Genomic DNA, 23562 nt, shown 5'->3' with positions numbered 1-23562 from the left:
TTCCGTGAACCAATGGCCAATATGTCTTCCTTTGGACTTGACACATTTTCATGCGTCGTTCGTAATGCTCAGTGGTGGCCAAACATGAAGATCCACTCAACCATGAGTACTCAAAGCCACACACACTGTACACTTTACAGTATGGAGCTGTTTCTGGAGACAATGGGGGGGGGGGGGGTGAGGTTGCCCAAATAGACATCATTTGTGGAGTTCATATAATCTGAAAGGTGAATATAGGCTTTTTCAAGGAGCCAAATGTCAAATAGGAAATGTTTACGCTTTTAAAGACGATTAAGGAATCATGAACACATTGCTATCCTCTGATAGCTTCGCGAACAGCAAAATGGTATGGTCGTAGATGAAGATCTGCCTTTAGAATGCAAACCATTGAGATGTAGGAAAGTCATTGCTGCTGACATCGTCTACGGACAGACATCTCATGGGGCTCATCTACTGAATTCAGCACCCCGGTGACATTTAAATGGGTGAGAATGGTGTGTGTTTGACCTGAAGTAGTCGTTTTGTCTGGGAATTTTAGTTCCGAATCTCTACAGGTCCTGACTGATGGACCATTTCCACCCTTGACTTCAAAAAAGGACTTAAGGGCACTTTAACATTATTTCCGTACCTTGTGTGCAACTTACAAAATGAGTTGGTGGTGAGGAAATTTTCAATACCAAAGGCTCTCTGCTCTTTACTAATCTTAACCATGATCTCAGCAGGCACAGGGAACTTGAGAAAAACTATCTGCAAACTTCTGTTGGCCTGTTAGACAATTGTAGTTTGCTATATGGCGCAATCGTTGGGATTTTTAGTGTTAGGCCTAATGTGAACTAGTGTGTCATGCTACAAAAATGGGGACATAACTGAAAATGTTTTTTTTTTATGTGCTTCGTAGAAAAAAATTCCTTTTGACTTTTAAATGTGCACAAGTTTGAAAAGCAAAACTTCAGTGTGGAGGAAAATATTAACAAAAGAAGTTGTACAGTTTTTTTTGGATCACCCTGTAATTATCAGCTTTTGAAACTTTCAAGTTTATATGATAATTTTCTACTTTTTAAAATCAACAGTACAGTTGTGAAGATGCCAGAAATATCCGACTATAAGGTGATGGGTAAACAGTGTTTGTCTAATTTAAATATTCTCTGGCACAATCAATGGAAAGACCCTCGGCACAATTTGGAGAGAGCAACGGAGCATCAGTAGACATGTCCGGAGTGCAGGGATGTTTCTTCCTGAAACAATGAACAATGAAGTATTGTATTGCATTTATTTCCAGACTCTATCATGATTCCGTTGGATTTCTGCTATTTTTAACTAGGGTTAATATCATTATACTGATAATGACTCGTTTATTCTTCAGAAATATCAAATGGAGAGCTGGAGTTCAAATTAGTGCTGGTTCTGCATCAGATTTGCATCTGCATTTCCCAACAAAGCCTTATATTAGAGAGCTTTTTCAGGTAAGGCAATGACTAAACTGATCTTCAACTTGTAGAAATATGTCTTTTAGAATAGGGATGGGCAGGTACCGGTACCCAGTACGGGAACTCCCGGTTCTACCGAAGGAGGTGTCAGTACTGACACCTGGCCTCCAGTACCGGCTCTAGGAAGGAGCCGACGCAACGGTTGTTTTTTTCTTACCGGGCAATGCGAAGTGTGCAGTGTATAGGCCTAGGCCTAGCAGCTGTGACATCAGATGCACACAACGCAGCGGGTGACCTTGATACAGGATTTCAGATTCAAAATTGACAATCAAAAACGAAGTTTGTTTAAATTTATAATATGGCTTCAAATCAGGTTCCACGGGAGCCACTTTGCTTTTTTTGATAAGCTGATTCCGAAAATGAAATCAATTTTTAGCGGCGATAACTATTTCTAAATTTCTGCCTGCAAAGTTTAATCCCACGCGGCGGCAAACTTCAAAGGTATTTTGCGCCACAGTTCGCCTCTCCAATTCTGACTGGTGTGTGGGGGGGAGGGGGTGTGTGTGGGCGGCGCTGATCGTGGCGTTAGATGCAAGACGCGAAGTCTGTGACGTCACCTACTGGTGTCATTCCCAGTACCGGTACCGAGAAAGTACCGAGACTGAATTTCGCCGGTACCGCCCACCACTAGTTTAGAAAGGTTTATTGAATGGCCTCTTTCTTGAGATAATTTGAGATGTAATGTTTTTAATGAAGTCCTGCACTTCTTGCAGTTCACACCTTTCTTTGCATCCTTTGTCTTACTGTCTTTTTGACAAAAATTTCGCTTAACCATTAAAAGTTGATATAAGAATTTTTAAATATTATTCTTTCAGCAGATTTGCTGTTTGTTTTACTTCTTTTTCAGATTTCTGTTTTTTTGTGCATTTTTCTTTTTTTCTTGTGTGTGTTTTGTGATCGTTACTGTATTGATGTGTTCATTTTTACTCAAATCAAGCTGTAAAACATACTGTTCTAACACTCTTTCAGCACGGACGCAGACCACGGTCCTGCCAGGTTCCTCATCTTCTCCCTCCTGATTCCTTACATCCACCGTGAGGGCCCAGTGGGGCAGAGAGCCAGGGACGCTCTGCTGCTCATCATGACGTTGTCAGCAAGGCATCCTCACATTGGCCAGTACATTGCCAACAACTCAGACTTCTGTCCTGTAAGTATAGTCAAACTAGCTCCAACGATCACCTTGCCACAATGGTCACCTCACCATAACGGTTACCTAAACTAATGGCCACTGTACCCTGACACCCCCTACGTTCTTCCCTTATTTTCTACCTGCCTTTAACAGTCCCTGTCCAACCCAGCCACGCTCTGCCTTCTTCACGATAAGTAGGCCTCAAAGCCCACCCAAAGCGGTCACTTGCAATGAAAGTTTTCTGTCAACCCATCCTCAGACTGAGTGTGTTACCTGTGTTCCTTCAACAATGCAAAGAGGCCCTAATGCTAATAATAATTTTGATGCAAGTGAAATGAAAAGATAAAATTGAAATTTTTTCAAGTCTAGTAAGTGACCATAACTCAGATCCTGTCCATAACGACCACCTGTATGTATACCAGTCACTTTTCTCTCTGATCTTGAGTGGCTGTTATGGTCAGGTCCGACTGCATATGGGCTGTGTCACCTGTCATAGTTTAGTTCTTGTCATAATCTGAGTCTAGAGCTCCACATAATGTGTACAGATGATTTATTCTCAAAGCAAAAAAAAAAATTAAATTTCCGCTGAAGCAGTTCTCAAGCTCTTCCAATAGATAAAGAAAAGTGGGTGATATCATTTTTGTTAATCGTCAACAAAATAATTTTTCCAGAGCTAGCCACTTTGTGATAGATAACCTTGAATCAAGATGTTTTTTTCTTTTAAGACTTTGGGCCTTGCATTTTCTACAACTACATTTATTCTATCCCTCTGTTGTTTTTGTCCTCCCATCTTGCTTTTCCCCAACACTAATTGACAGTTTTTATGTGGATGTGCTTCTCGTTACAGTCAAAGCTGTTCTGTTTATCGCAGGTTTTGGCAACTGGCCTAAGTGGCCTCTACTCCTCTCTGCCCCGCAAGATCACCCCTCCTTCTGATGACTGGTTTGCCATCACACGACAAGATTGTCTCCGCATCCCTGATTTGCAGATGTTCCTCAACTCCTTACAGTTTTCCAATGCTGTTGTACAGGTAAAATTTTACTTTAAAATTTTTTTAAAGTCTGCTTAAGGAGAACGGACCAAATATGTACATCTTTGTCATCTGAGCTGGTGATTTAGTTTTGTGAGATAAGGACACTTCTAGTTGTTTTTTGAAGCTTGTTTTCTGTTTTTTGTCACAAGTAAACGCAGGACAAGATTAGATTGACATGTGGTAGTTTCTAAGGCTATGTGAAAATTGTGGCCCACTTCTGGATGGCTGCAGATTGGGGAACATTGAAATTTACATTCATGATAAATGTGAGGCTTCGTGGTGAAATCGGGCTCTCGTCAAAATAATGACATCGAAAAAACCCGGCATTTTTCTGTCTTGTTTGGCAATTTTTATTGAATTTTCGTTTTTTGACTCAACACCTTAACTCTTTGACTACCAAGGCGTTTTCCGCGCTGTGACCAAGGCATTTCTTAGTCTTAGAATTTCAGAAGTACCCCTGTTCTTCTTTTGTGTCTGATGGGCATAATTCCATCTGGAAGTCAGACATATTATATACCAAAATGAAGGTAATTGAATGTAGAATATTTTTAATCAAATAAAAAAATTGAAAAAATTCATAAATCCAAACAAACATGGGAGGTAAGTGAACACAAGGTGGAAAAAAAATAAAAATAAACAAAATATGTCCAACTTACATTTCTCACAGTGTATAGCTGCTAAGTCCAATCACTTCATGACTTACTCATACTGAAGAATATCCAATTGTCTCTAACTGGGCCAAGTTTCATGCACAATGGTCAAGTATATACAAAGTTGTCGCACTTTTGGTGAAATCACTCACAATGAAAAAAAGAGAAAAAAACACTGCACACATGCCCCTCTTTCCGAATCTTCAATCTCATCGCTGTCGCTGCTGTCCGACTCAGGTCTAACTTCATCACCTCCTACATCACTATCGGAAAGTACTGACAGTTCCCCATCAAACTTTTTCAGGGCTTTTGAAGCAGAAAAACGTTGTGACGGGGAGGAACCTGATGGGTTATCAGCCATTTTTCCCTTGCTATGCGTGTAAACTAATTCGAGCAACATAGGGCGGGTCAAAAATACATGAAAAAATGCCAAAAAAACAGCAGAATAAAACACAAAAGGCGCTAAATTCCTTCACTGGTTGACTGATGTATGGTAAGCACAGCAGTTAAAAACATGAAACGGAAAGGTTGAGTCAAATTGTGGAAGGGAAAGGGAAAGAAAAGCGCGAGCCGATAATTCGGCTCTTAGCCACGAACTAGGAAGTTATGGTAGTCAAAGAGTTAAAGGTCCGTTTAACAACTATTTTCTGTGTGGATCTTACTGAAAAATGTTGATTTACGGCTCAAAAATGTAAATTTGCAGTTTCTAAGGACTCTGTAGCTTTCGTTCGAAGACACCAACTTATGGCAGCCATTTTTTTGCCAATTTTACCTCTGAAACCAGGTGACCCCCACCTCCTTCAATCACAAATATCTTGACTTCTATTTATGATAGATGAGTATTTTTTTCTCCCGGAAGCAAGACAAATGAACAAACTTTAAAATGATACCAATAACTCTAGACATGTCCAAAAACTGATATGAGCTTGATTCCACCGAGCCGTGACACAAATACTATTGAGAGAACATACACACGTTTGCTCTCCCTTTATAAGAGACTGGTCCAGATGTGATGGTTATATTTTAATCTTTTCGATACTTCACAAATGTGAAAAATTACAATTGTGCAATTTTGTGAGAAAACAGGTACTTCAATAGGGCATCGAAGATGTGAAGTAATTTTCATCATTTTCATCTAGTGTAGATGTTGTAAAGACATTGAACACTGCTCTTGTGAGGAATAACATCTGAAAAACATCACTTTCTGTCTCTGTTCTATGATTATGTGTTTCCACCAGTCTTTGTGGGTGGTTGGCGGGTGCTCTGGTGCGGTTTGCTTCTTCTTTCCTTCAAACGTCTTTATCTTTATCTCTTTATCACCTTTATCTCTTCTCCTTCTTTTTTGTGTTTGTTACTCTCTTGTAACACCTCTAATCTTCGGCACTTATATGACCTTATTGTGTTGCAAGTGCCGTAAAACTCTTACTAAAAAAAAGTCTTCTTTAGCATTTATGTCTTGGTTTTTCGTCTTAGGTTGCGCATCCACGAGTCAGGGATCAGCTCATCGAATTTATCTACTCAGGGTTCCTGGTACCTGTGTTAGCCCCAGCTTTGCATCAGGTAGGACTTCTAAAAGCTGTGTGTGTTGTCAGAGCCTATTACTCCCATGTTTTTTTCTTGTTTATCTTTTTCATCTTCATTTTTTCCAAACACATACATGCTCTAGTGTGTTCTATTTCAGTACTATCATTTGTGGTGGAGGTTTGCTTTTTATAAAAGATCTGTTCATAAATAAGTCACATTCTCAGATGGAGTGTTTTTTGCATTTTTGGTCAATTTGATTCGAAGTTAGAAGAACTGGTTCCTAGAATTGAGATAGTATTTACAGACCTGTCATTCATCCCGATTTAGTCAGGATATCCCAATTTTTTTCCCCCCAAATCTCAAGTATCCAGATTTTCTCGATTTCGATCATGTGTTTCTCGATTTCGATCATGTGGTTCCCGATTTTTTTTTCCAGTCTGCTGTTGCACCGGATTTTTCTAAAATCTTACTCTGCCTTACTTTCTATTGCAGGAAGCTCCTGTTGAACTTTTTGTCAGTAGGAACTCTGAGCATTATTTTCCGAAATATTGATGCAGGATTCAGTAGTTGACTCGCCCCCAAGTTGTGTTTGATCTTTGCCCGCACTCAGAATTCTCCGATGATAGCCTGATAACTATTACAATTGTGACATATAGATTAAATATTCCATAATATTTGTAGTTCTGCTATTACTTTCAAAATAAGCCTCGTTCAAGGTCTAGTAATCGTGCATTCACATCGAACACTCCGATGAGCTACAGTCGTTTTAACCCTTACGCAGCTATATATGTGCTGACAAATATTCTACACTTGACCGTTGTCGTTGCCTTGGTCTGAACGCATATGAGGAATAAGAGATTTGTTGGTACGTTTGGTCGGTCAGCCGTTGTCGTTAGCTAGAACGACTGTTGCTCGTCTGAGTGTTTGGGAGCCCATTGGGGGATCGGGTCGGTTTGCTAGCCAGATTGAGGGCGCAAAGCGGCTATCGTGGAACAAGTCAATCACACCCGACTCGACGCCTCAAAAACAAACGCATTTGCTTTCAGGCGACGAGTCAGGCGATTGACCCGACCCAGCCCCCAATGGGTACCTACTACGCTGAGCCCCTTAGTAAAACTGTGTTCACATCACGTGACATGACTTCGGCGCTGGAGTTCTGCATGTGTGGGGGACCATCCGTTGACAGGGTCAACTTAAGGTCATGCACACTGGTTGAAGTGTCTTTCGGGACTGATTGCGGTTTTTTTTTTGGGGGGGGGAGGTTAGACACTTGGACTAGGAGTGCTTTAGTGCTTGATGAGATGCTTCAGGGTTTAAAAAAAATAGTGACAAAACACACAAAGGGCATATATTTATGGACTACCCTGAAAAATTTGCTAGTCAGTCTGGCAGTCACCTTGGTGATTTGCTGTTGATCAAGATTTTTTTCACTAAATCCCCTTGAGATCCTGATTTTGAGATTTCATAGAGTGACAGGTTTGTATTTACCTGTAGATTTAATCGTTTGGCTGGAAGTAAGTATAGCCCAATCATTAAGAGCAAAAATTTGTAAATAAATTTGTACGATACTGGTACTTTACAGATTTCATTCATGGGTTCACTTTATTCTCATTTGCCGAAGTGTGTTCGCATTACCTACCTGAAGACTTTGTAGGGGGAAAAAAGCAGACGTCAAGAACTTCTGAGTGTTCATGATTAGATTGTGCAGCACACCCATTTTCTTCTCTTCACAAAATCTTAATCACTGCAAGTGTCTAATGACTCCTTATCAATTTTGTAATATTGTACATTATGTCTTACTGAAACTTATTGCTTCCTCTCTCTCTTTCTGCTGTTTAATTTTTTTAAAATATTGGACTGCAGGCTTTCAAATCAAAACTTTATTGCATTGCTAGTTTATAGCTTTGTCAAGAAAAAACAAAATGGCTGTAACTTGCTGCTACGGAAGTGGAAAACAGAATTAATTATTTTTAAAGCAGAAAGATCTCCTCTCTAATCTATCAAGTAGGAAAACAAATATTTTTTCTTTTGCTTTGTGAAGTGCGTGTTAGGAACCTCTATACATGACAAATAAAATGATTTGACTTTGGAGGTCTGGAATTCTGTGTTGAAACTTTTCGACACAGACAAGGTGTGGAACAGTCAACAAATCTTGAAGGGGATGAGATTAGATGTATGCCGGAGGGAACTGGTATCGATGCTGCTGTTGCTCATACTAAAAACGCTGTCATCATTATCACTACAATTATTATCAGACTGACCAACCGTGTCATTCCCCTCCAGGATATTACAGGCCTTCCGATTCCATTGCTTGACACAGATTTATTCAGGGTCAGTTGGTCACCTGCATGAAATGTCTGGCTTGCTTCATGCTTCTCTCATCTACTTATTTTTTATTCTATTTCTTTCGACCCTTTTGGTGATTTGAAGGTGTTTCTTCTGAGATTTTTTTTTTGTTGTTGTTGCTATTATTTAGAATTTTGTTTCCATCTTTGCCCCTTTTCTTGCCATGTGCTCGTGAATTGAGTTGTCTCCCTTTGATAATGTGTGTCTAATATGGTGACCAGTTTCTATTCTACATTGTTGTTGCATTTATATAATGTCTGTATTGTTTGACAGTAATGATAAGTCATGCAGCCCTTTGCTGTTGTGTGTGCAGTATGGTGATGGTGTTAACATATCTGTGACATCTGTTTAATTACAGAATTACTGACCTATTCAGCTAGAAGTTCTTTTGTAATTTTATTCAATTTAAACAGTAATTAACCTTATAATCATTTCAATGCTTGTACAATAGTTTTTCAAAAATGTACTTTTTAAAGAGGTACTTAGCAAATACTGAGACAGTGCAGCATTTAGCCGGGACTGATTTTATTGTGAACTTGAATTTCTTATTTGTCAATGGTACTTGAATGCCGTCCATAACTTCATCTATAATTTCTGAAATAGCCTTCGAACCGTTTTAGTTACCAAATTTTGCTTTACAATATCTGACTGAAAATTACTCAAGACTCCTTATCTACTCTGCTCTTTCTACAATTTGTTTTAAAAGTGGTCAGATTTCATTAAAGTATTTTAAGGTCTTTCACTTTTTTCCCTTGCTCGTTATAAATGTCCACCATAGCTTTGTGCAAGCCCGGCTAGACTCTCTTATTTCACAATCTTTTTACAATCTTTTTTTTTTTGGTGTGTGTCAGGGCATGTACTTTTGTGTTTCGTGACAGGCTCATCAATGACAAGGTTTGCCTTTTTCATGCAGAAGTTACTTATCTCTCCGAGCCTAGGTCTGTCACTGATCTATGGTACCAGTTATTTTGTTTTAGAATCATGTGGCGTCAAATAGCCTTAATGGCTTTCACTTTTAGTTATGTATCCTGTCCTTCATGGCAAACCCATATTACTGATAGGAGTTTGGACATGTAATTAAATATGTTCTTGTTTTTGAATGGTAAATGTATTATAGAAGAATCCATTATGTTAAGCAGGAGTTGTTTGTTCCTTGAGTTTTCTTTAGAGTTTGTGTTACTTTCTTCAGTTTCTAAGAAAAAATATTTTCCAGCTTTATAGAGGTGCTTTATGTTAATGAGGCTTTTCCATTAGATGAGTGTATTTCTTTCTTGCTTTCCTAAAATCAGACTGGTTTTGAAAAAAATCTGCACCTTAGCTTGTACTGATTCTTACAATGCACTCTTCAGCTTATGACATGACGTATGTTAATGTAGATTAAATGTTTCGCGACTTTTTTTTTTTTTTTTTTTTTTGTAGTTCCTGATGTGTCCCTAAAATTTCGTAGGCTTTGTGCTGGTTAAAGATATTTCATGGTAGACATTAAATTTGCTTTGAGTGTGCTAGTGGTTGGAGGCCACCACTGGTAGGTCGTAGTTCTTTACTTTTCCTCTTTTCTTTCTATCAGTCTGTCTGTCTGTCTTGCTTTTTCTCAGTGCTAAATGACTATAAGTTTGACAGTTTGCTTCTCTTTGCTGAAAAGACTCAGTTAGAGCTTAAAGTGTGTGCAAGTAAAGGTAGATTTCTTTTTAACTGTAACTTTGTTTTTTAGCATCCATTCTATGGGCATTTGTCTGAGGGGAGTTTTAACAAGTTCAAGGATACGTCATATAAGGAAAATCGTTTTCATGCCTAAATCCGGCGCCATTAACATGTCAAAGATGCTCTGGTGTCATGACTCCAAATGTTGAAGATAGACTAAGCTAAGCCTATGTCTCTTAATTGAAAGTGCTTTAATTCTGTCTGCATCTGTTATCAAAACTTTACTTCCTTCTTTAGACTGTGTATAATGTTGAGATTTAAATAGCATCATGAAAGTATGCATTGTTTTGTTAAAAACATTTTTTTTAAAGTTTCTTTTATATACTTATTTTCATGGTAATCTGGTTCAGTGATTTTGGAATGTCTTGAAATTGAAGAGATTGGGTCATCCTGCCAAATTTTATTTTGAGACGATGTTCTATTGGGCATGTTTGTTGTTAGTGACAGTGTATAGAAGTGTGGTGATTTGCATGGTTCAAAGACTGGATAATTTTGTGAATCTTTTAATTCTGTTTCTAACACTTTGTCAGTGTGGTGACAAATACTTGTTTTCCCCTCAGACACTGGGTTTGTTCAAAATAAAAAAAAGTTTAAAATTAGATTCTGTTTTCTGATTAAATTTTTCTATGAATTTTTATGTTCCTCAAATCCCTGAGAGGTTAGATCCTTCCTCTGTGATATCTGGTGCTTATGAGTGGATTGGTATATGGAGGGTTTTTTTACACATCAGTGGTGTTTTTTTTCTTTTTCTTTTCTCAAACTAACTTGGATTGAAAGTTTTATTTCCTTGGTTTTATGAGTTGTATGAGATGGTTTCTCTTCTTTTTTCTGGCGTTTTGTTTTTAGACATGTATTTAAGAAAAATCTCTTCCTTATATAGTAATGTTGGGTTCATGTATTGATTTCCCAGTGATTTTCTTGATTTGTTTTCATTTTGACACTTTTGATCGGGTATATGATTGTGGTTTAAAAAATTTTTTTTATGTTGGTCGGAATGGCACTATTCAGTGTTTCTGTTACCGTTTCCTTTCTTGTTTCCTGCTTCAATCTATTTATTGCCTTTGGGTGGATAAAGTAAGTGGATGGATGTATCAACAACTTTTTGCTGTTTGGTAATCTTTCTTCTTAAATGTAAGCCAAGGCATTTCAGTGAGCTTGTTGCAGTTACTTGAGGCACTGTTATGTCTTTAAAGAGACATGGACAGGTTTTCAAATGGTTTATGGTAGAAACTGAGAACTGGCGTCTGTTGTGCAGCTGCTATATGCTTCACTGTTGCATGCAGAAGACCGGAATTCAATTCCTGTATGGGGAACATTTTATAGGGTATCTCAGTCTTTCTCCTGGGGCTATTGTGATGATGGAGGTTTAAAAACAGCCACATAAAAAAAAAAAAAAGAAACTGAGCTGCAGACATATGATGTTTGGAGTCATTTTATACATCTGTTTTCTTGTAAGGTTCTTTGTGTGTCCACCATGTTACCTTATTAGGGGCATTATATTTCACCCTGTGTTGGCTTTTGTGATCTTGATATTTACATGTAATTAACATTATTGTTACATTTGCTGAATAGATATTTTACTTTTATTTGAAAACCCTGCTGTTTCTGAAGTGTTAAAATCCTTACAGTGAACCGTCCAGTTTTCCTTTTAGCTTTCTTTTTATTTTATAGAAGTTTTCCAGTTGTTTTTATTTTCAGTTTCAAGGTGGATTCTTTGAGCCCTTATGTCACCCTTCAATTTCATACAATTAAAATGAAAAGCTTTCTGCATTCTATTACAGCGTCACCTGTGAATGCCTCTGTTGCTGTTACTTTTGCCTTCTGTGATTAGCTCTGGCTTTTGATGATGGTTTTTGTGTTTAGTTTACTTCAGAAAAGTATCAGATACAGCATTTTGAGTTGCATCCATATAATACTTTCTCTGCCAAAACAAATGTGTGGGTTTTAAAAAATTGTAATCACTGTACTCATCCCCATTCCCAACCTTAACCTTCCTTCTTTTAATACAAGAAAGGAGTCCAAAGAGAAAAACAATGACATCTATCAATAGACTTCAGCCTAAGTTACAAATAACGCCAACACATTAAAAAAAACTGTTTTGTGTGTAAAGGAAACATTAAGTCACTCTATTTCTCCCTATTATAAAATAGCTTTTATTCTTCTTGTAAATAATTGTTGTCACTTTAAAAAAAGGGAGAAGTCCACTGGAAATGTGAAAAATGTAAAAAATAAAATAAAATAAAATAAATGTATAAAGGAGCTCTCACTTTGTAATGGGTTTAATCCTTTAAACACTGACTCGGAGTGTGTTAAAGTGAACAGTAAACAAGAAGTTTGATTTGATAGTATTAAAAAAGAATAAGTATACGAGGGTTATTTTTCTCCCAGCCTTCAAGTGAAAATGTACTAATTATGAATGAATATCTTATGCTTTTATAAAGTGAGGTTCACCAGTCGCTTTTCTCTATTCTCTTTCAACAGATCTCACGGGAGGAAGTGATGACGGCCACAGCATACCTGGAGCTGTTTATCAGACATGTGACCGACCCGAACCTGTTGAAAGCCGTCCTGAAGTTTGTCCTCACGGAGCGCTACGATGATGTCCTCCTCCTGGATTCACTGCTTTCCAGGATCACTTCGAACACCTCGGTAGTAGTGATAACAATAGGAATGATTATAGTAACGATATTTTTAAAATTTACCTTTCTTGGCATCAAATGGCAGAGTAAAATACCAGACATGGAAGTTCTCAAAAGGGTGAGTTATCTGTATTCGAACAAATGCCTAAATGCCCCGGGGGAGTGAGGTGGTGAGAGAGACAGAGAGGGAGGAAAGGGGAGAGAGAAAGAGGGGTCTGGGCTTGGTCACATGTCATATTTTTTGTGCTTTTCATAGCTGTATTGCACTGGCAAGTAAAGCTCAGTGGCATAGAAAATATATATTGTTATCACATATTATTTTTCCAATTTTTCTCGACCCTTTGTTCAAGTAAATACAAACTTTGGGTTGAAGGGGGAAGGGAGGTTATTACTCCTTTATTTGTGTATGCTTTCTGATAAGCCGAGCATGTTTCTGAGTTTTCAAAGGTCTACTGGAGTAATAATAGTTGTAAAGTGCACATGGCCTGCTGTAGAGCATGACGCTATAAAAATGTGTTATTTTTATAATTATCGTATTGAAAAGTAATAGTGTCTTTATGCTGGTTTTTTTTTCTTTAAAGAACTATTTTTGTGGGTTTTTTTCAGTTATCTACAGTAACCCTTGCCCTGTTCCATACCCTGATTGACCTGAACTGTGAAGACGTCATGTTTCAACTTGTTTTCAGGTAGGTTGATCTCATTCGTACCGTCAGTTACAGAAACTAAACGCGTCACAGAATTTGCATTAAGTACTTTTGTTTTCAAATTACTGCATTTAATATGATTCTTAATATGTCTTTCAAATGTTCTGATTATTTAAAGTTGAAATAAATTAATTGATATTTAATTGCAGTGTTATCATTGTAACGAAGGAAGAGTCCAAATGTCATGGCAGTTACCGTGGAATAGCCCTCTTTTTTTTTTGTTCTTTCTTTACGTTATTTATTGGTCAGTGTCTTCATATCTGTAGACATACTTTTTTAACATCTGGATGAAAAGACTGATTTTCTTGAAAATGGAGTGGATGCTTTGATCCCATGACCGTTTAGTGCGCCTACATTGATGTGACCGCTGGTATGTAAGTAGAGGTAGTATAAAAATGGACCTTCCGTGCTATTTAAAGCATTAAACAGGAAGTTGAAGTACATCCTGCAGTTCCAAACTTCATGTGCTCAAAATGAGCAGGGTCTGCCTTTCAGCTGCAAGACCAATCAGCCGTGAATGGCTCTGTTTATGAGAAAACTGGCTGAAAAATCAACAACAAGCTTTCAAGCTTTTCATGACAGTCTATCTCAGAAATAACGAGCCATTGTATTATAAAGTATCAAATCAAAGGGAAACTTGGCCATCATTATCCGTTTGTTTTTCAAGCTAATCATCATCATGATCATTGCCTTTCTCACCGTGGACCAGTGTATAGGCCATGGACATACACTTTCCACCTTTCTCTATCCTGGGGGCTAGCCTTTTGGTGTTATTCCATGTCTTCCCTCTTTTTTGTACATCAATTTCTGTTATTCTTCTCAAGTTTCCATGCGGTCTTCTCCTTGATCTCTTAGTGTGTGGTTTCCAATCCAACACTTTCTTTGTTATGCAGCAGACTGACTTCCTGAGAGTATGTCCAATCCATCGCCACCGCCTTCTTCCTAGCTCATCTCTGACTGGGATCTGTCTTGTTTTCCTTAACACCTTCTCGTTGGTGACCCTGTCTGTCCATCTGATCCTCAGTAACTTTCTTAGACACTTGTTCAAGAAAACCTGGATCCTCTTTATGCTAGTCTGTGATGCGTTCCGTGTCTCACATCCATACAACTAGACTGACTTCACTTTTGAATTAAAAGTCCTCGACTTTGTTCGAAGTGAGATATCTCTGGTCTTCCGAATCCTATTCAAAGATATTTTCAAGCTAATCCTTCTTCATATTTCCTCAGATACTTAGTGCCTTGTACTCATGTGATGGTCAGCCAGAGGCGGTCGGTCAGAGACCTGGACCTCTACGGCAAGTCGGCTGAGAAGTTTCTCTCCCTGCGGCCTGTGTGCTGCCTCCCAGCCTCCAGCCAGGGCCAGAGCCCTGCCAACTCCGCCACCCCTGCACCCCTACCCCACATTGTAGGCATGAACACCTCGGCACAATCGCAAAGGTGAAGGCACGCTGTGTTTTCGTGTGTGTGGCACTCTGGGAGATTTTATGCAAGCCTGGTGCTGACCTAGTGAAAGTTTGTGTTGTGAGGACATTTGTCAGCAAGTTGTTCAAATGTTCTAAGTAAGCCCTGAATGCAAATTTGTGGAGAGAGGAAAAATGTGCTTCGTATTTTATAAAAATTATTCTTACGCATTGTATCTTTTCCATGATCATTTAAGTATTAAGTATTGGAATTTCGACCAAATATTTCACTCAAGTATATGCAACTGATACTACAGATTAATTCTTTATCTCCGCGGAGTCTTTTTTGGTTCTAAATCTAAAAATGACTAAAACGTCTCTAAGTTGGTCATTAAATCAAAACAAGTGAACTTATTTTGATAGTTTTTTATCTAATGAATGAAATCCCGATAAAAGAGACCTGTTTTCGGAGATAAAGAGTTAAGAAACTGCACTGCAGTAAAAAAAACTTTTCAAAAGTTTGGGTTTAGTACAAATCTGAACAACTGGCTGACGATTTGCATGTTGGGATATAGGTTTTTCAGCTGAGATGATGTTTCATACTGTAAAAACCAGAATATCTTTGAGTTAAACAAAGTCTACCACATCAGTCTTTTAATGTGGGAAGTTGGAGCATTAGTAATAGATGTAGTGCTACATTTTGCATTTTCACCTTTGAATATTAAAAGGATTTAATTTTGAAGGTATTTATATTTTTTATAATGCATTCTATTCTCATTTTAAAAGTTTCTATCCCCCATCCCCTCCATAGTGTTGATGTCAGCACATGTAGTCAATGAGATTCAGCAGGTTTGAAAAGTACTTAGTTTTCATAATAATAAGCTTTTCAAAACATTGTCCCTTATGAAGCTAATCAGCAAAATGAATGTTCTCTTTATAATTGTCAACTAGCCACTAACAGCTGAACTTATACTGGAGAGAATTTTTCTAAGGCCACAAAAATCTGGTAACACGCTTTTTTTGCTCACAACATTCATGTTCCCCTTCCTGGCATGCCAAGTTATTCCCCCTTCCCTGTAAAAAGAAAGTATAACAACACCCCCCCCCCCCCTTCCATTTTGGACTGTTTGATGTAGTGGGCGATATTTGGGTCACTCTTGGGAGTAGGAACAGAATACAGGGCTGTTTTCATAACTATGTGTGAAAAGGGTGGGGGAGGGATGGAGGTATTATGTTACCAGTACCCTCTTCCTTGTTTTTCCCTGAACATTATTGAAAAGGATGTTGCCAGTTGCCAATGTTGCATGCTGACCCAAGCACATTCCGCATGCATGTAGTCCCTGTGAAATGTTATCGTTTGAGCTGGGATCTCTGTCGGAGAAGGAAGGAGAGAGGAACATACTTCTACGTTTGTCTCTTATTAAGAAACATTTGCATGTCCGCATTTTTATAGAATCAGTAAAGGTTCTCATGACCCACTTATTGTATTTGATCTTTCATTTACAAAAAAAAAAAAAAAAAGATACCCCCAGTGGGTCGGGGGGATATAAATAGACCCACTGCTTCGTCTGCAGAAGGTGCAACTTCGAAGGGACAAATTGAAATGATTAGTATTTTCAATTGTAAGTTTGTAGGTCCTCGTATATGCATCATGACCCCACTCAAGTTTACTTTTTATCTTCCTGCTGTAATTTTTAAAAGTATAAATACTTTTAGAGATGTAAGATAGTCCTTCATTTAAATATTAAGTTGCAGGGAGTTTATTAAATAAGTATGTATATTTTTATGAAGTGCTGTATTTATAACTTTCAAGAGGAAGGAACTAATGTAAAAAAAAAATCAAACTTAACTAAGGCATAGTTAGTCACATAATGAGCTAATCCCTGGGAAGTTCTTGGTATTGATAGGAGTGTTTTATGAAATTTCTTGTCTTTCCTGGAGTATTTCCTGTCAGCCCGGTGCTCTTTGCTGGGGATCTCTTTTCTTTTTACTCATAGAAGTGGTGAGGCGCTCCGTTGGTTGACTTATGATCTTTTCTAAATCTCATATCAAATATAATTGGGTTTAAGTTCATTGAAACGAACAAAAAAGTATTTTGTTTCTGAATAGAAATAAGTTGTACTATATGTAAAATAAAGGACTGTCTTGAGTTGGGCCAATAAAAGAAAAGAAAAGTTGCAGTGCCATTTTTTGACAATTAACTTAAAGTGTTTTATCTTGTTGCTAAGTTTTATTGCTTTATTACAATTAAATCTTTTGTTGTACGATTGCAATCGTTTACTATACGTTCATTACGGAAGTGGAAACGTTTTCTTTCTTACCATTGTGCAGGCCTTCAGCATCAGGAGTCTCTGGCCCCACCCCACCGGGCAATGCTGGACCTGGGAAGACAGCTTCTGCAGACCAGGGTTCGGGGGATCAGCAGAAGGAGAGCTGCTACTTTGAATACCTGCACGACGCGAGGCATAGGCTCGACCAGTCGGCTCAGGCGTGCCAGCACTGGCTGTTCAAGTATGACGGGGAGAGTCCGCCACCTGATAGCATTAGCTCCTCAGAGAAAGCAGAGGAGGGTGCTGCGTCTACAAAGAAAGGAGACAATGGCTCAGCATTGAAGGAACCGGAAGATTCTGTTCCTAAGACGGGCTTCATAGAGGTTGGTTCTATATTGAAAAAGACTATGGGGGAAGGTGCAACGGCAGAGGATCCCACTCGTTCGAGTGAGAGCCGCGTGACCTTTGACCTGAAGTCGAACAATGTTAATGTTGATGATGATTCTGTGTTCTCTGATAGCGACGGGAAGTGCAATATAACAAATGGCCCAGAGGCCACTCAGTTTGGTGATCCCAAGCTCTACGCAAGTTTAGACAGCCTGGACTCTTTCATGGCTTACCTGTACGATCAAGAGCTCTCATCGGAGGAGGGCTCGGATGCCAGCGGCCATGATTTGGACAAGAGCTTGGCGTCCCTGGATGAGATACTGGATGCTGCTGCGCTGGGAAGCCACCAGAGATGCAGCAGTGCCAAGGAAGGTGGGGACGTGACGGCAGGCAGTCTGTCCAGCAGTGTTGACGTGTCCTCTATCAGCCCCATTCCCCCGGACAAATCACAATTCACTTTTGTGAGTCAGTCTGAGATTCCTGTGAATGACCTCCCAAAAGCAGAGGCGTCTCAGATGTCAAAAGGAGACAGGACGGCATTTGAGCAGATCAGCATGTCTGAAGTGCCCTCTGACGTGAAAGTCACTATGCAGAAGAAGCAGCCAAATCCAGAAGCGTCCAGTCTTGTGGATATTTCCATCGTGCCTGGTAATGACAGCGGTAGCGCTGCAACCTCTCCCCCACCCTTAGCCTCAGAGTCGAATGAGAAAAAATTTGCAACTTCCGCTGCTAATGATAGGGCTTCAGGGACTGTATCTGTGCCCGTCAGTACAACGAAGAGTGAACGAAATGTGCCTAAAGACTTCCCTAAGGGATTCGCGTCACACCCCAACCCACTGTATGCTATGTCGGCCTCGTCCATTCTGTCGCCGTTGAAGCAGGTCCTGTCACCAGGAGACATGTCATCCTCTTTCAAGTCTTTGCTGTTTCCCTCCGATGAGTTTCCGGCCACCACGCCATCAAGTCCTGGCTCGAAGAAACAACTCCGGTACCTCAACGATCCACCGAATATTGGTAAGTTTCTGGTTGGGTCAATTGCCCACTCCAACGTATCAGTGAGTTCTTGTATTTCAAAACATACCTGCATTTCATCCCACTAAACTCTATGGGGGCCTGGAGGACCTGCAGCAAACAGCAGCCTTTGCCCTAGAAATTGGGATGTCCATTTGGAGATAAATGAGAATAAGAAGAAGATCCCTCTTCTCTTTGGGGCTCGGTAGCTCAACACGTATGGTGCTCACCTGTCAGCCCAGAGTTTCAGGGTTCAATCCCTGTCAGCTTCGTTTTTTTCCCCCCATGTTTTCAAAACCTCAGAGTCTAAGGTAGGTAGAATCAAGCGCCTGATGCTCTCGGATAAGGATGAGAATTGTTTTAGGTCGTGTGTGGAAGTTCTACACTTTTAGGATTTCTTAGTGGTTCTAAAATGAAAAAGGGTAGGCTCTTTGGGTGCTCATTGGGCAAAATTTAACCATAAGTCCGACGTAAAATTAATTTCCGTCTTGTCTCTCTTGCTCGGGTAGTTGATGGGCTCACTGAGTGTGTCAACTTTTCAGCATTACTATTTAAACTATTTTCCCAATGTTCTCCTAAAGACAGGTAACTGTCATAGTGTTGCGGACTCACTTTAATCAGCTCTGTTAACCATGAATATTAAGAGTACCTTCGAAAATGGCCCTTGGCTGCCTTCCAGGCAAGGGATGATTCTGTCAAGTAAGTAAAAATCAGCTGCAGTGTGAAATGAAGACATTAACTTGCATTTGTCCCCCATTCTCTAGCAGGGGAACGGCGGAAAAAAGAAGAATACTGTTTGTGGGGTGGGGGGTTTTTTTGGGTTTGTTTTGTGCAAGCGACTTTTATTTGAAGCACTTGCAGGCTCGAATGATGTAAAAAAAAATACCAATAGGTTCAATTAAAGATGGCAATTGATATGTGAAAGTTGATCTGAAAAAAGTTTACACAAGATATATAGCTCAGAGAATGCATAGTGCTCCAATCTTGAACAATGATGGAGTCATGCTCACTGCTCTCAACTTCATTAGTTGTCACTCACTTTTTATTCTCCTTCTGATTTTCTTGTGTTGCTTCTTTTACGGAGGGCTCCTTCTTTGAGACTTTTTAAAAGCTGTGTCCCGAATATTGTCCTCCCTGTGGTCTGGCTTTTTGTGCATGTTCCTGTGTGCATCTGTGTGTGATGGCCATTGTGCAGATATAGTATATGTCTAGTTATAGTGATAAAAGGATGGGCGGGTGATTGGAGGGCATCTCTGGTAGGTCCTACTTCTTTCCTCGTTCTCAGTTTGTCTGTCTGCCTTTCTGTCTGTCTTTCTGTCTGTCTGTTTGTCTTGCTTTTTCCTTGCACTAAATGAATCTCATTGTGTTGATGTACTTCTGTTTACTGAAACAGTATGGATTTGAGCAAAAATATTTTTTGAAGAAAACCCAAAGAGTGCTGTGCTAATGATGCAAAAGAAGCAGTTTTATGGCTTTTTTTTTATACTGTCAGAATAGGGAGAATATGTTTCTCAGTTTAGTGGTCTGTTGCTTTCTGTTTGCTCTTTGTTGCTGTAGTCCTGTTGGTGGCTGGCTGGTGCTCTGGTGTGGTTTGCTTCTTCATTCTGTTCTGACAGGTCTTGTATGTTACACTCAAATAACAACTCTATGCTTCGGCACTTGTATGATCTAGTTGTGTTGTAAGTGCCATTTTAAAAAAAATCTATCCTGCTTTTTGCCAGCACTAAAGAGCAGTTACTGTTTAGATGTGCTTGTCTTTGGATACTCAGGAACAAAAAAAAACCCTTTAATTTTTTTTGGTTATGGATTTTAGAAGGGGCCAGGGAAGCAAATACTGAATATTCAGCTGCAACACTTTTGCCCCCTCAGGCCCTTTCTTGTCAGCGTTGCTACTGAGGCTGGATGGCATGTTGGGGAACTCGTTGTACTTCAACCTGCTGTTGACAGACGTGCTGTCTCGCCTTGCCGCATACCCACAGCCCTTGCTGCGCTCCTTCCTGCTGACTCATAACCTGGTGTTCCAGCCCTCTGTCAAGTCACTGGTACAGGTGAGTGAGAAAGGCCAAGTGCCTCTTAAAAAATTTTTAACTTTTAATTTTTTCCTTTCTTCATATATATATAGATATAGAAATTCATTTGTACCAACTGCAGCGAAGTTACTGAACACACAGTGCTACAAATGAAACAGAGAGAGAGAGAGAGTGTTTTACGGAGCGAGTTGTCCCAGCACATGAGACATTTTTTCTAATGTCCTGTCTTGTTGTGCGCATGCATGAGTGCACCTTACTTTGTAACATCTACTAGCATTGTTAACGGCCAAAACAAATTTCTCCCTGCGAGATGAATGAAGATTGTCATTGTCATGAATCATTAGGGGCATTTTAGTTTGGGCAAGGGCTAGGTGGGTAGCTTCTGTTGTAGATATCTTATTCTGTTGGAGAACCTCTTTGACACCACCCTACCAAGTTTTTTTGTGGCCCACCCCTGCCATTGTAGCCTTGTTAAAAATTTTTTAACTATGAATTTATTGAATTTTGCACATGAGTCTGTGGTACAAGTGAGACTTGGCTTTTTAAAAGGTTTTATGTAATTAGGTGTGCTGAATTTTGGACTTGAGTCTGTGGTTAGGCTTTTTGCCCAGCTCCCAGAATAGGTGAAGTCAGTTCGAATTAAAGGAAGGTTATCAGCTGCTTGCTTTGTTTTCTTCCCAGGTAGTTGAGGGGGGTTGAGTTTTCCAGGATTTACTGGGGTACTAATATAGATTGCAAAACACCTAGGTCATGTTGTTCAGTGGGGTTATAGGCAATGCAAATGCTATTTATTATTTTATTTTTCTTGTGTCTGCGTATTTTAAAAAAAATATTTGCTTACATGCATCCTAAAACAAGCAACCTCTGTTCCTCCCAGGTGCTGTCCTCCCTGCGGCAGAAGCTGGACAGCTACTCTGTGACGGTCAAGCAGTTTGACAGCCTGGTGAGCCGTGCCCGCCACAACCTGGAGCAGAGGGAAGAGCAGTTGTACCAAGCTCTGGAGCAAGGGCCCATGGGAGGCTACGGCAGTCTGCCCAGCAGTCTCATGCCCCAGAACATTCAACAGCAGCAACAGCAACAGCAGATGCAGCAGAAGCAGCCACAGCGGCTGAGAGCTGACACTCTAGGAGGGGCTATCCCAAGAGGTGTGCTTACTGCGACTAATTATATTCGTTCTTTTAAATAATTTTTTTTTTTCAATCTGCAGGCAACAATTTTTAGACATATTTCATGGAAATCCATGCAGTCACCTATTCCATTTCACTCGACGTGAGAATTATATACTAAAGACTCTAGTGTGGTGTATTTGACTCCCAACTATTACTTATAATTCTTTACCCTCAATTTGGATTTTTTTTTCTGTGTGTGTGTGGTGGGAGGGGGGGGGGTGGAAGTGGGAGACAAATACTACGAAAGAAGCTCTCTAGAGGTCAAATGCTCATTTTATATCAGTTAACAAGATTACTCAAGGCTGACCTGTTAATCGCATCAACAGATTGTTCTGATCAAGTGATGTGTCTTGGTGATGATAATCTGAAGCCATTTTAGGGGTAATTGAGAAAGTGCATATACAATGTGATCTTACCAAAAGTGTCCACCATTTTGACAGTGTGCTGTTGACATCACTGGATGCAAATGCACACCGAAGCACCTACATTGCACTCACTTCATTATGTGAGAAAGGATGATGATACAGAATGCGTGCTGCTGTTCCAGTTGTTTTACTGAAGGTTTATCCTGCCCCAATTCTATGGCCAGATTTATAGCAGTTTGATCCTCTCTTGGTCTGAATGTTTTGCCAGTGCAAAGTTTTAAAAGAAACTGAGCTTAAGCCAACAGCCTTGAAATTTTTAGGTGCCTATTTTTGGGGGGTATTCTCAGTGTGTTGTTTATGTGTCTTCTTGCATGAAAAAAACAACAAAAAACAAACAATTTTGCCGACCTTTTAACTTTTAAATTTCATTTTGTTTAGATAAGAAATTATGTGCCCCAAAAATGAGTGAGGAAACAAAGTGTGCGTGTGATTTTGTAAAAAATTGCTTAAAATTTTTTAACTGTTTTTCTGTTTCTAGTTCTTTTCTGTATCTATTTTGGTATGCTTTCTTTCTTTTCATGTTGATCAATCGACAGCAGAGAAAAAGAAAGTGTCCCTCAGTGACCTGATCTTCCGTCGCTCTCCGGGAAAAGACAAGCTTTTAATGGGCAAGAACAGCAAGCACCCACAGCTGCAGAGGCTTCAGGTATTGTTTATTGTGTAGCTTTGAATGGGATACTGATACTATAACGTGGCTTAATCATTATGAACCCAAAATACAGATATTTTGGTCTGGGCTATAGGTCTGTGTGCCTCAAATGCCTGATACATCTGTGTTCCACTACTACCTGACTGTCTGGTCCATGAACGAAACCCATGAGTGAAACTAATCAGTAACCCAGGGGAACTGGTACAACACCAAAATACTGATATTTCGGTTAGGGCCATAGGTCTCTGTGCCCCGAAAACCCACTACTGCCTCGAACCTGACCATCGGTGCAATCCCATGAATCAGGAACCCAGGAGAACTAGTGTAATCTTGGTGGGAACCTTGGTGTTCTTAGGGACAAAGGTCAAATACCTTATTTTATTTTTAGATTGGTCAAAATGGAAAATGATTAGCCTTTGCCAGAGACTTTGCCGTGAATAATGTTCATTAGTTTTCAACTGTTGTCTTGATGTTTTACAGTGGAGTCCACTTATAACGAGTCCTGAAACAACTGTTATAAAGACTCTATTCTAAAACCCCGTTTTTTCTCCTTTATCTTTGTAAATAAAATACTGCTATTGCGCCATCAGACCGTCACGCAAGTCGGTTTTAACGGAATATTGCTGCTGCTGTGCACAGCGCACAGACCAATTACATATTATAAAAACCTTGCCAGTTGAGAAAGTTGTTGATGATCCAGCGAAATTAAGAATAGGAGAGCCCACGCGAACCAACAATGAAGGCCGGAGCGAATGAGTGGGGAGTGAGTGGCATGCGCAGACAAGCAGAACGCATCGTGTGATAGGCCAGCTCAGTCTAGATTATCTAAGCATACCGTGCCTCTCACTTCTCTGGTGCGGGATGGAGAGGTCACAATGCTGTGATAGATGGAGTGAATGTGTGACGTGTGCAAGCAGACGCAACGCACCACAGGGTGTGGTGGGGTGGGGGACAACACAGCGGGCGAGTTAGCCTAGAGCCAGACCCCCTTTTTTCTGATCGCCAACG

The 23562-nt window shown here is 39.7% G+C and overlaps 1 protein-coding gene across 2 annotated transcripts in view; it reads left to right on the top strand.

Annotated features, from left to right (window-relative positions):
* LOC101853491 (FTS and Hook-interacting protein) overlaps positions 1 to 23562 on the top strand; it is a 30283-nt gene that overhangs the window by 5778 nt on the left and 943 nt on the right. Inside the window, exons 5-16 of one of the 2 annotated variants that reach the window (XM_005107661.3) lie at positions 1364 to 1463; positions 2457 to 2634; positions 3488 to 3646; positions 5773 to 5859; positions 8107 to 8154; positions 12352 to 12519; positions 13116 to 13195; positions 14441 to 14650; positions 16945 to 18284; positions 20151 to 20329; positions 21189 to 21456; positions 22445 to 22551. In XM_005107661.3, coding sequence (XP_005107718.1) covers positions 1364 to 1463; positions 2457 to 2634; positions 3488 to 3646; positions 5773 to 5859; positions 8107 to 8154; positions 12352 to 12519; positions 13116 to 13195; positions 14441 to 14650; positions 16945 to 18284; positions 20151 to 20329; positions 21189 to 21456; positions 22445 to 22551 — 2924 coding nt within the window. Of the gene's footprint in view, positions 1 to 1363; positions 1464 to 2456; positions 2635 to 3487; positions 3647 to 5772; positions 5860 to 8106; positions 8155 to 12351; positions 12520 to 13115; positions 13196 to 14440; positions 14651 to 16944; positions 18285 to 20150; positions 20330 to 21188; positions 21457 to 22441; positions 22552 to 23562 lie in introns of both variants that reach the window. The other variant, XM_005107660.3, reaches the window with a different exon arrangement.

This window comes from Aplysia californica, unplaced genomic scaffold (assembly GCF_000002075.1).
Source record: "Aplysia californica isolate F4 #8 unplaced genomic scaffold, AplCal3.0 scaffold00620, whole genome shotgun sequence".
Classification (NCBI taxonomy): Eukaryota; Metazoa; Mollusca; class Gastropoda; order Aplysiida; family Aplysiidae; genus Aplysia; species Aplysia californica.
The sequence above is the reverse complement of the archived record's forward strand: the minus strand, read 5'-3'. Positions and strand labels throughout refer to the sequence as shown.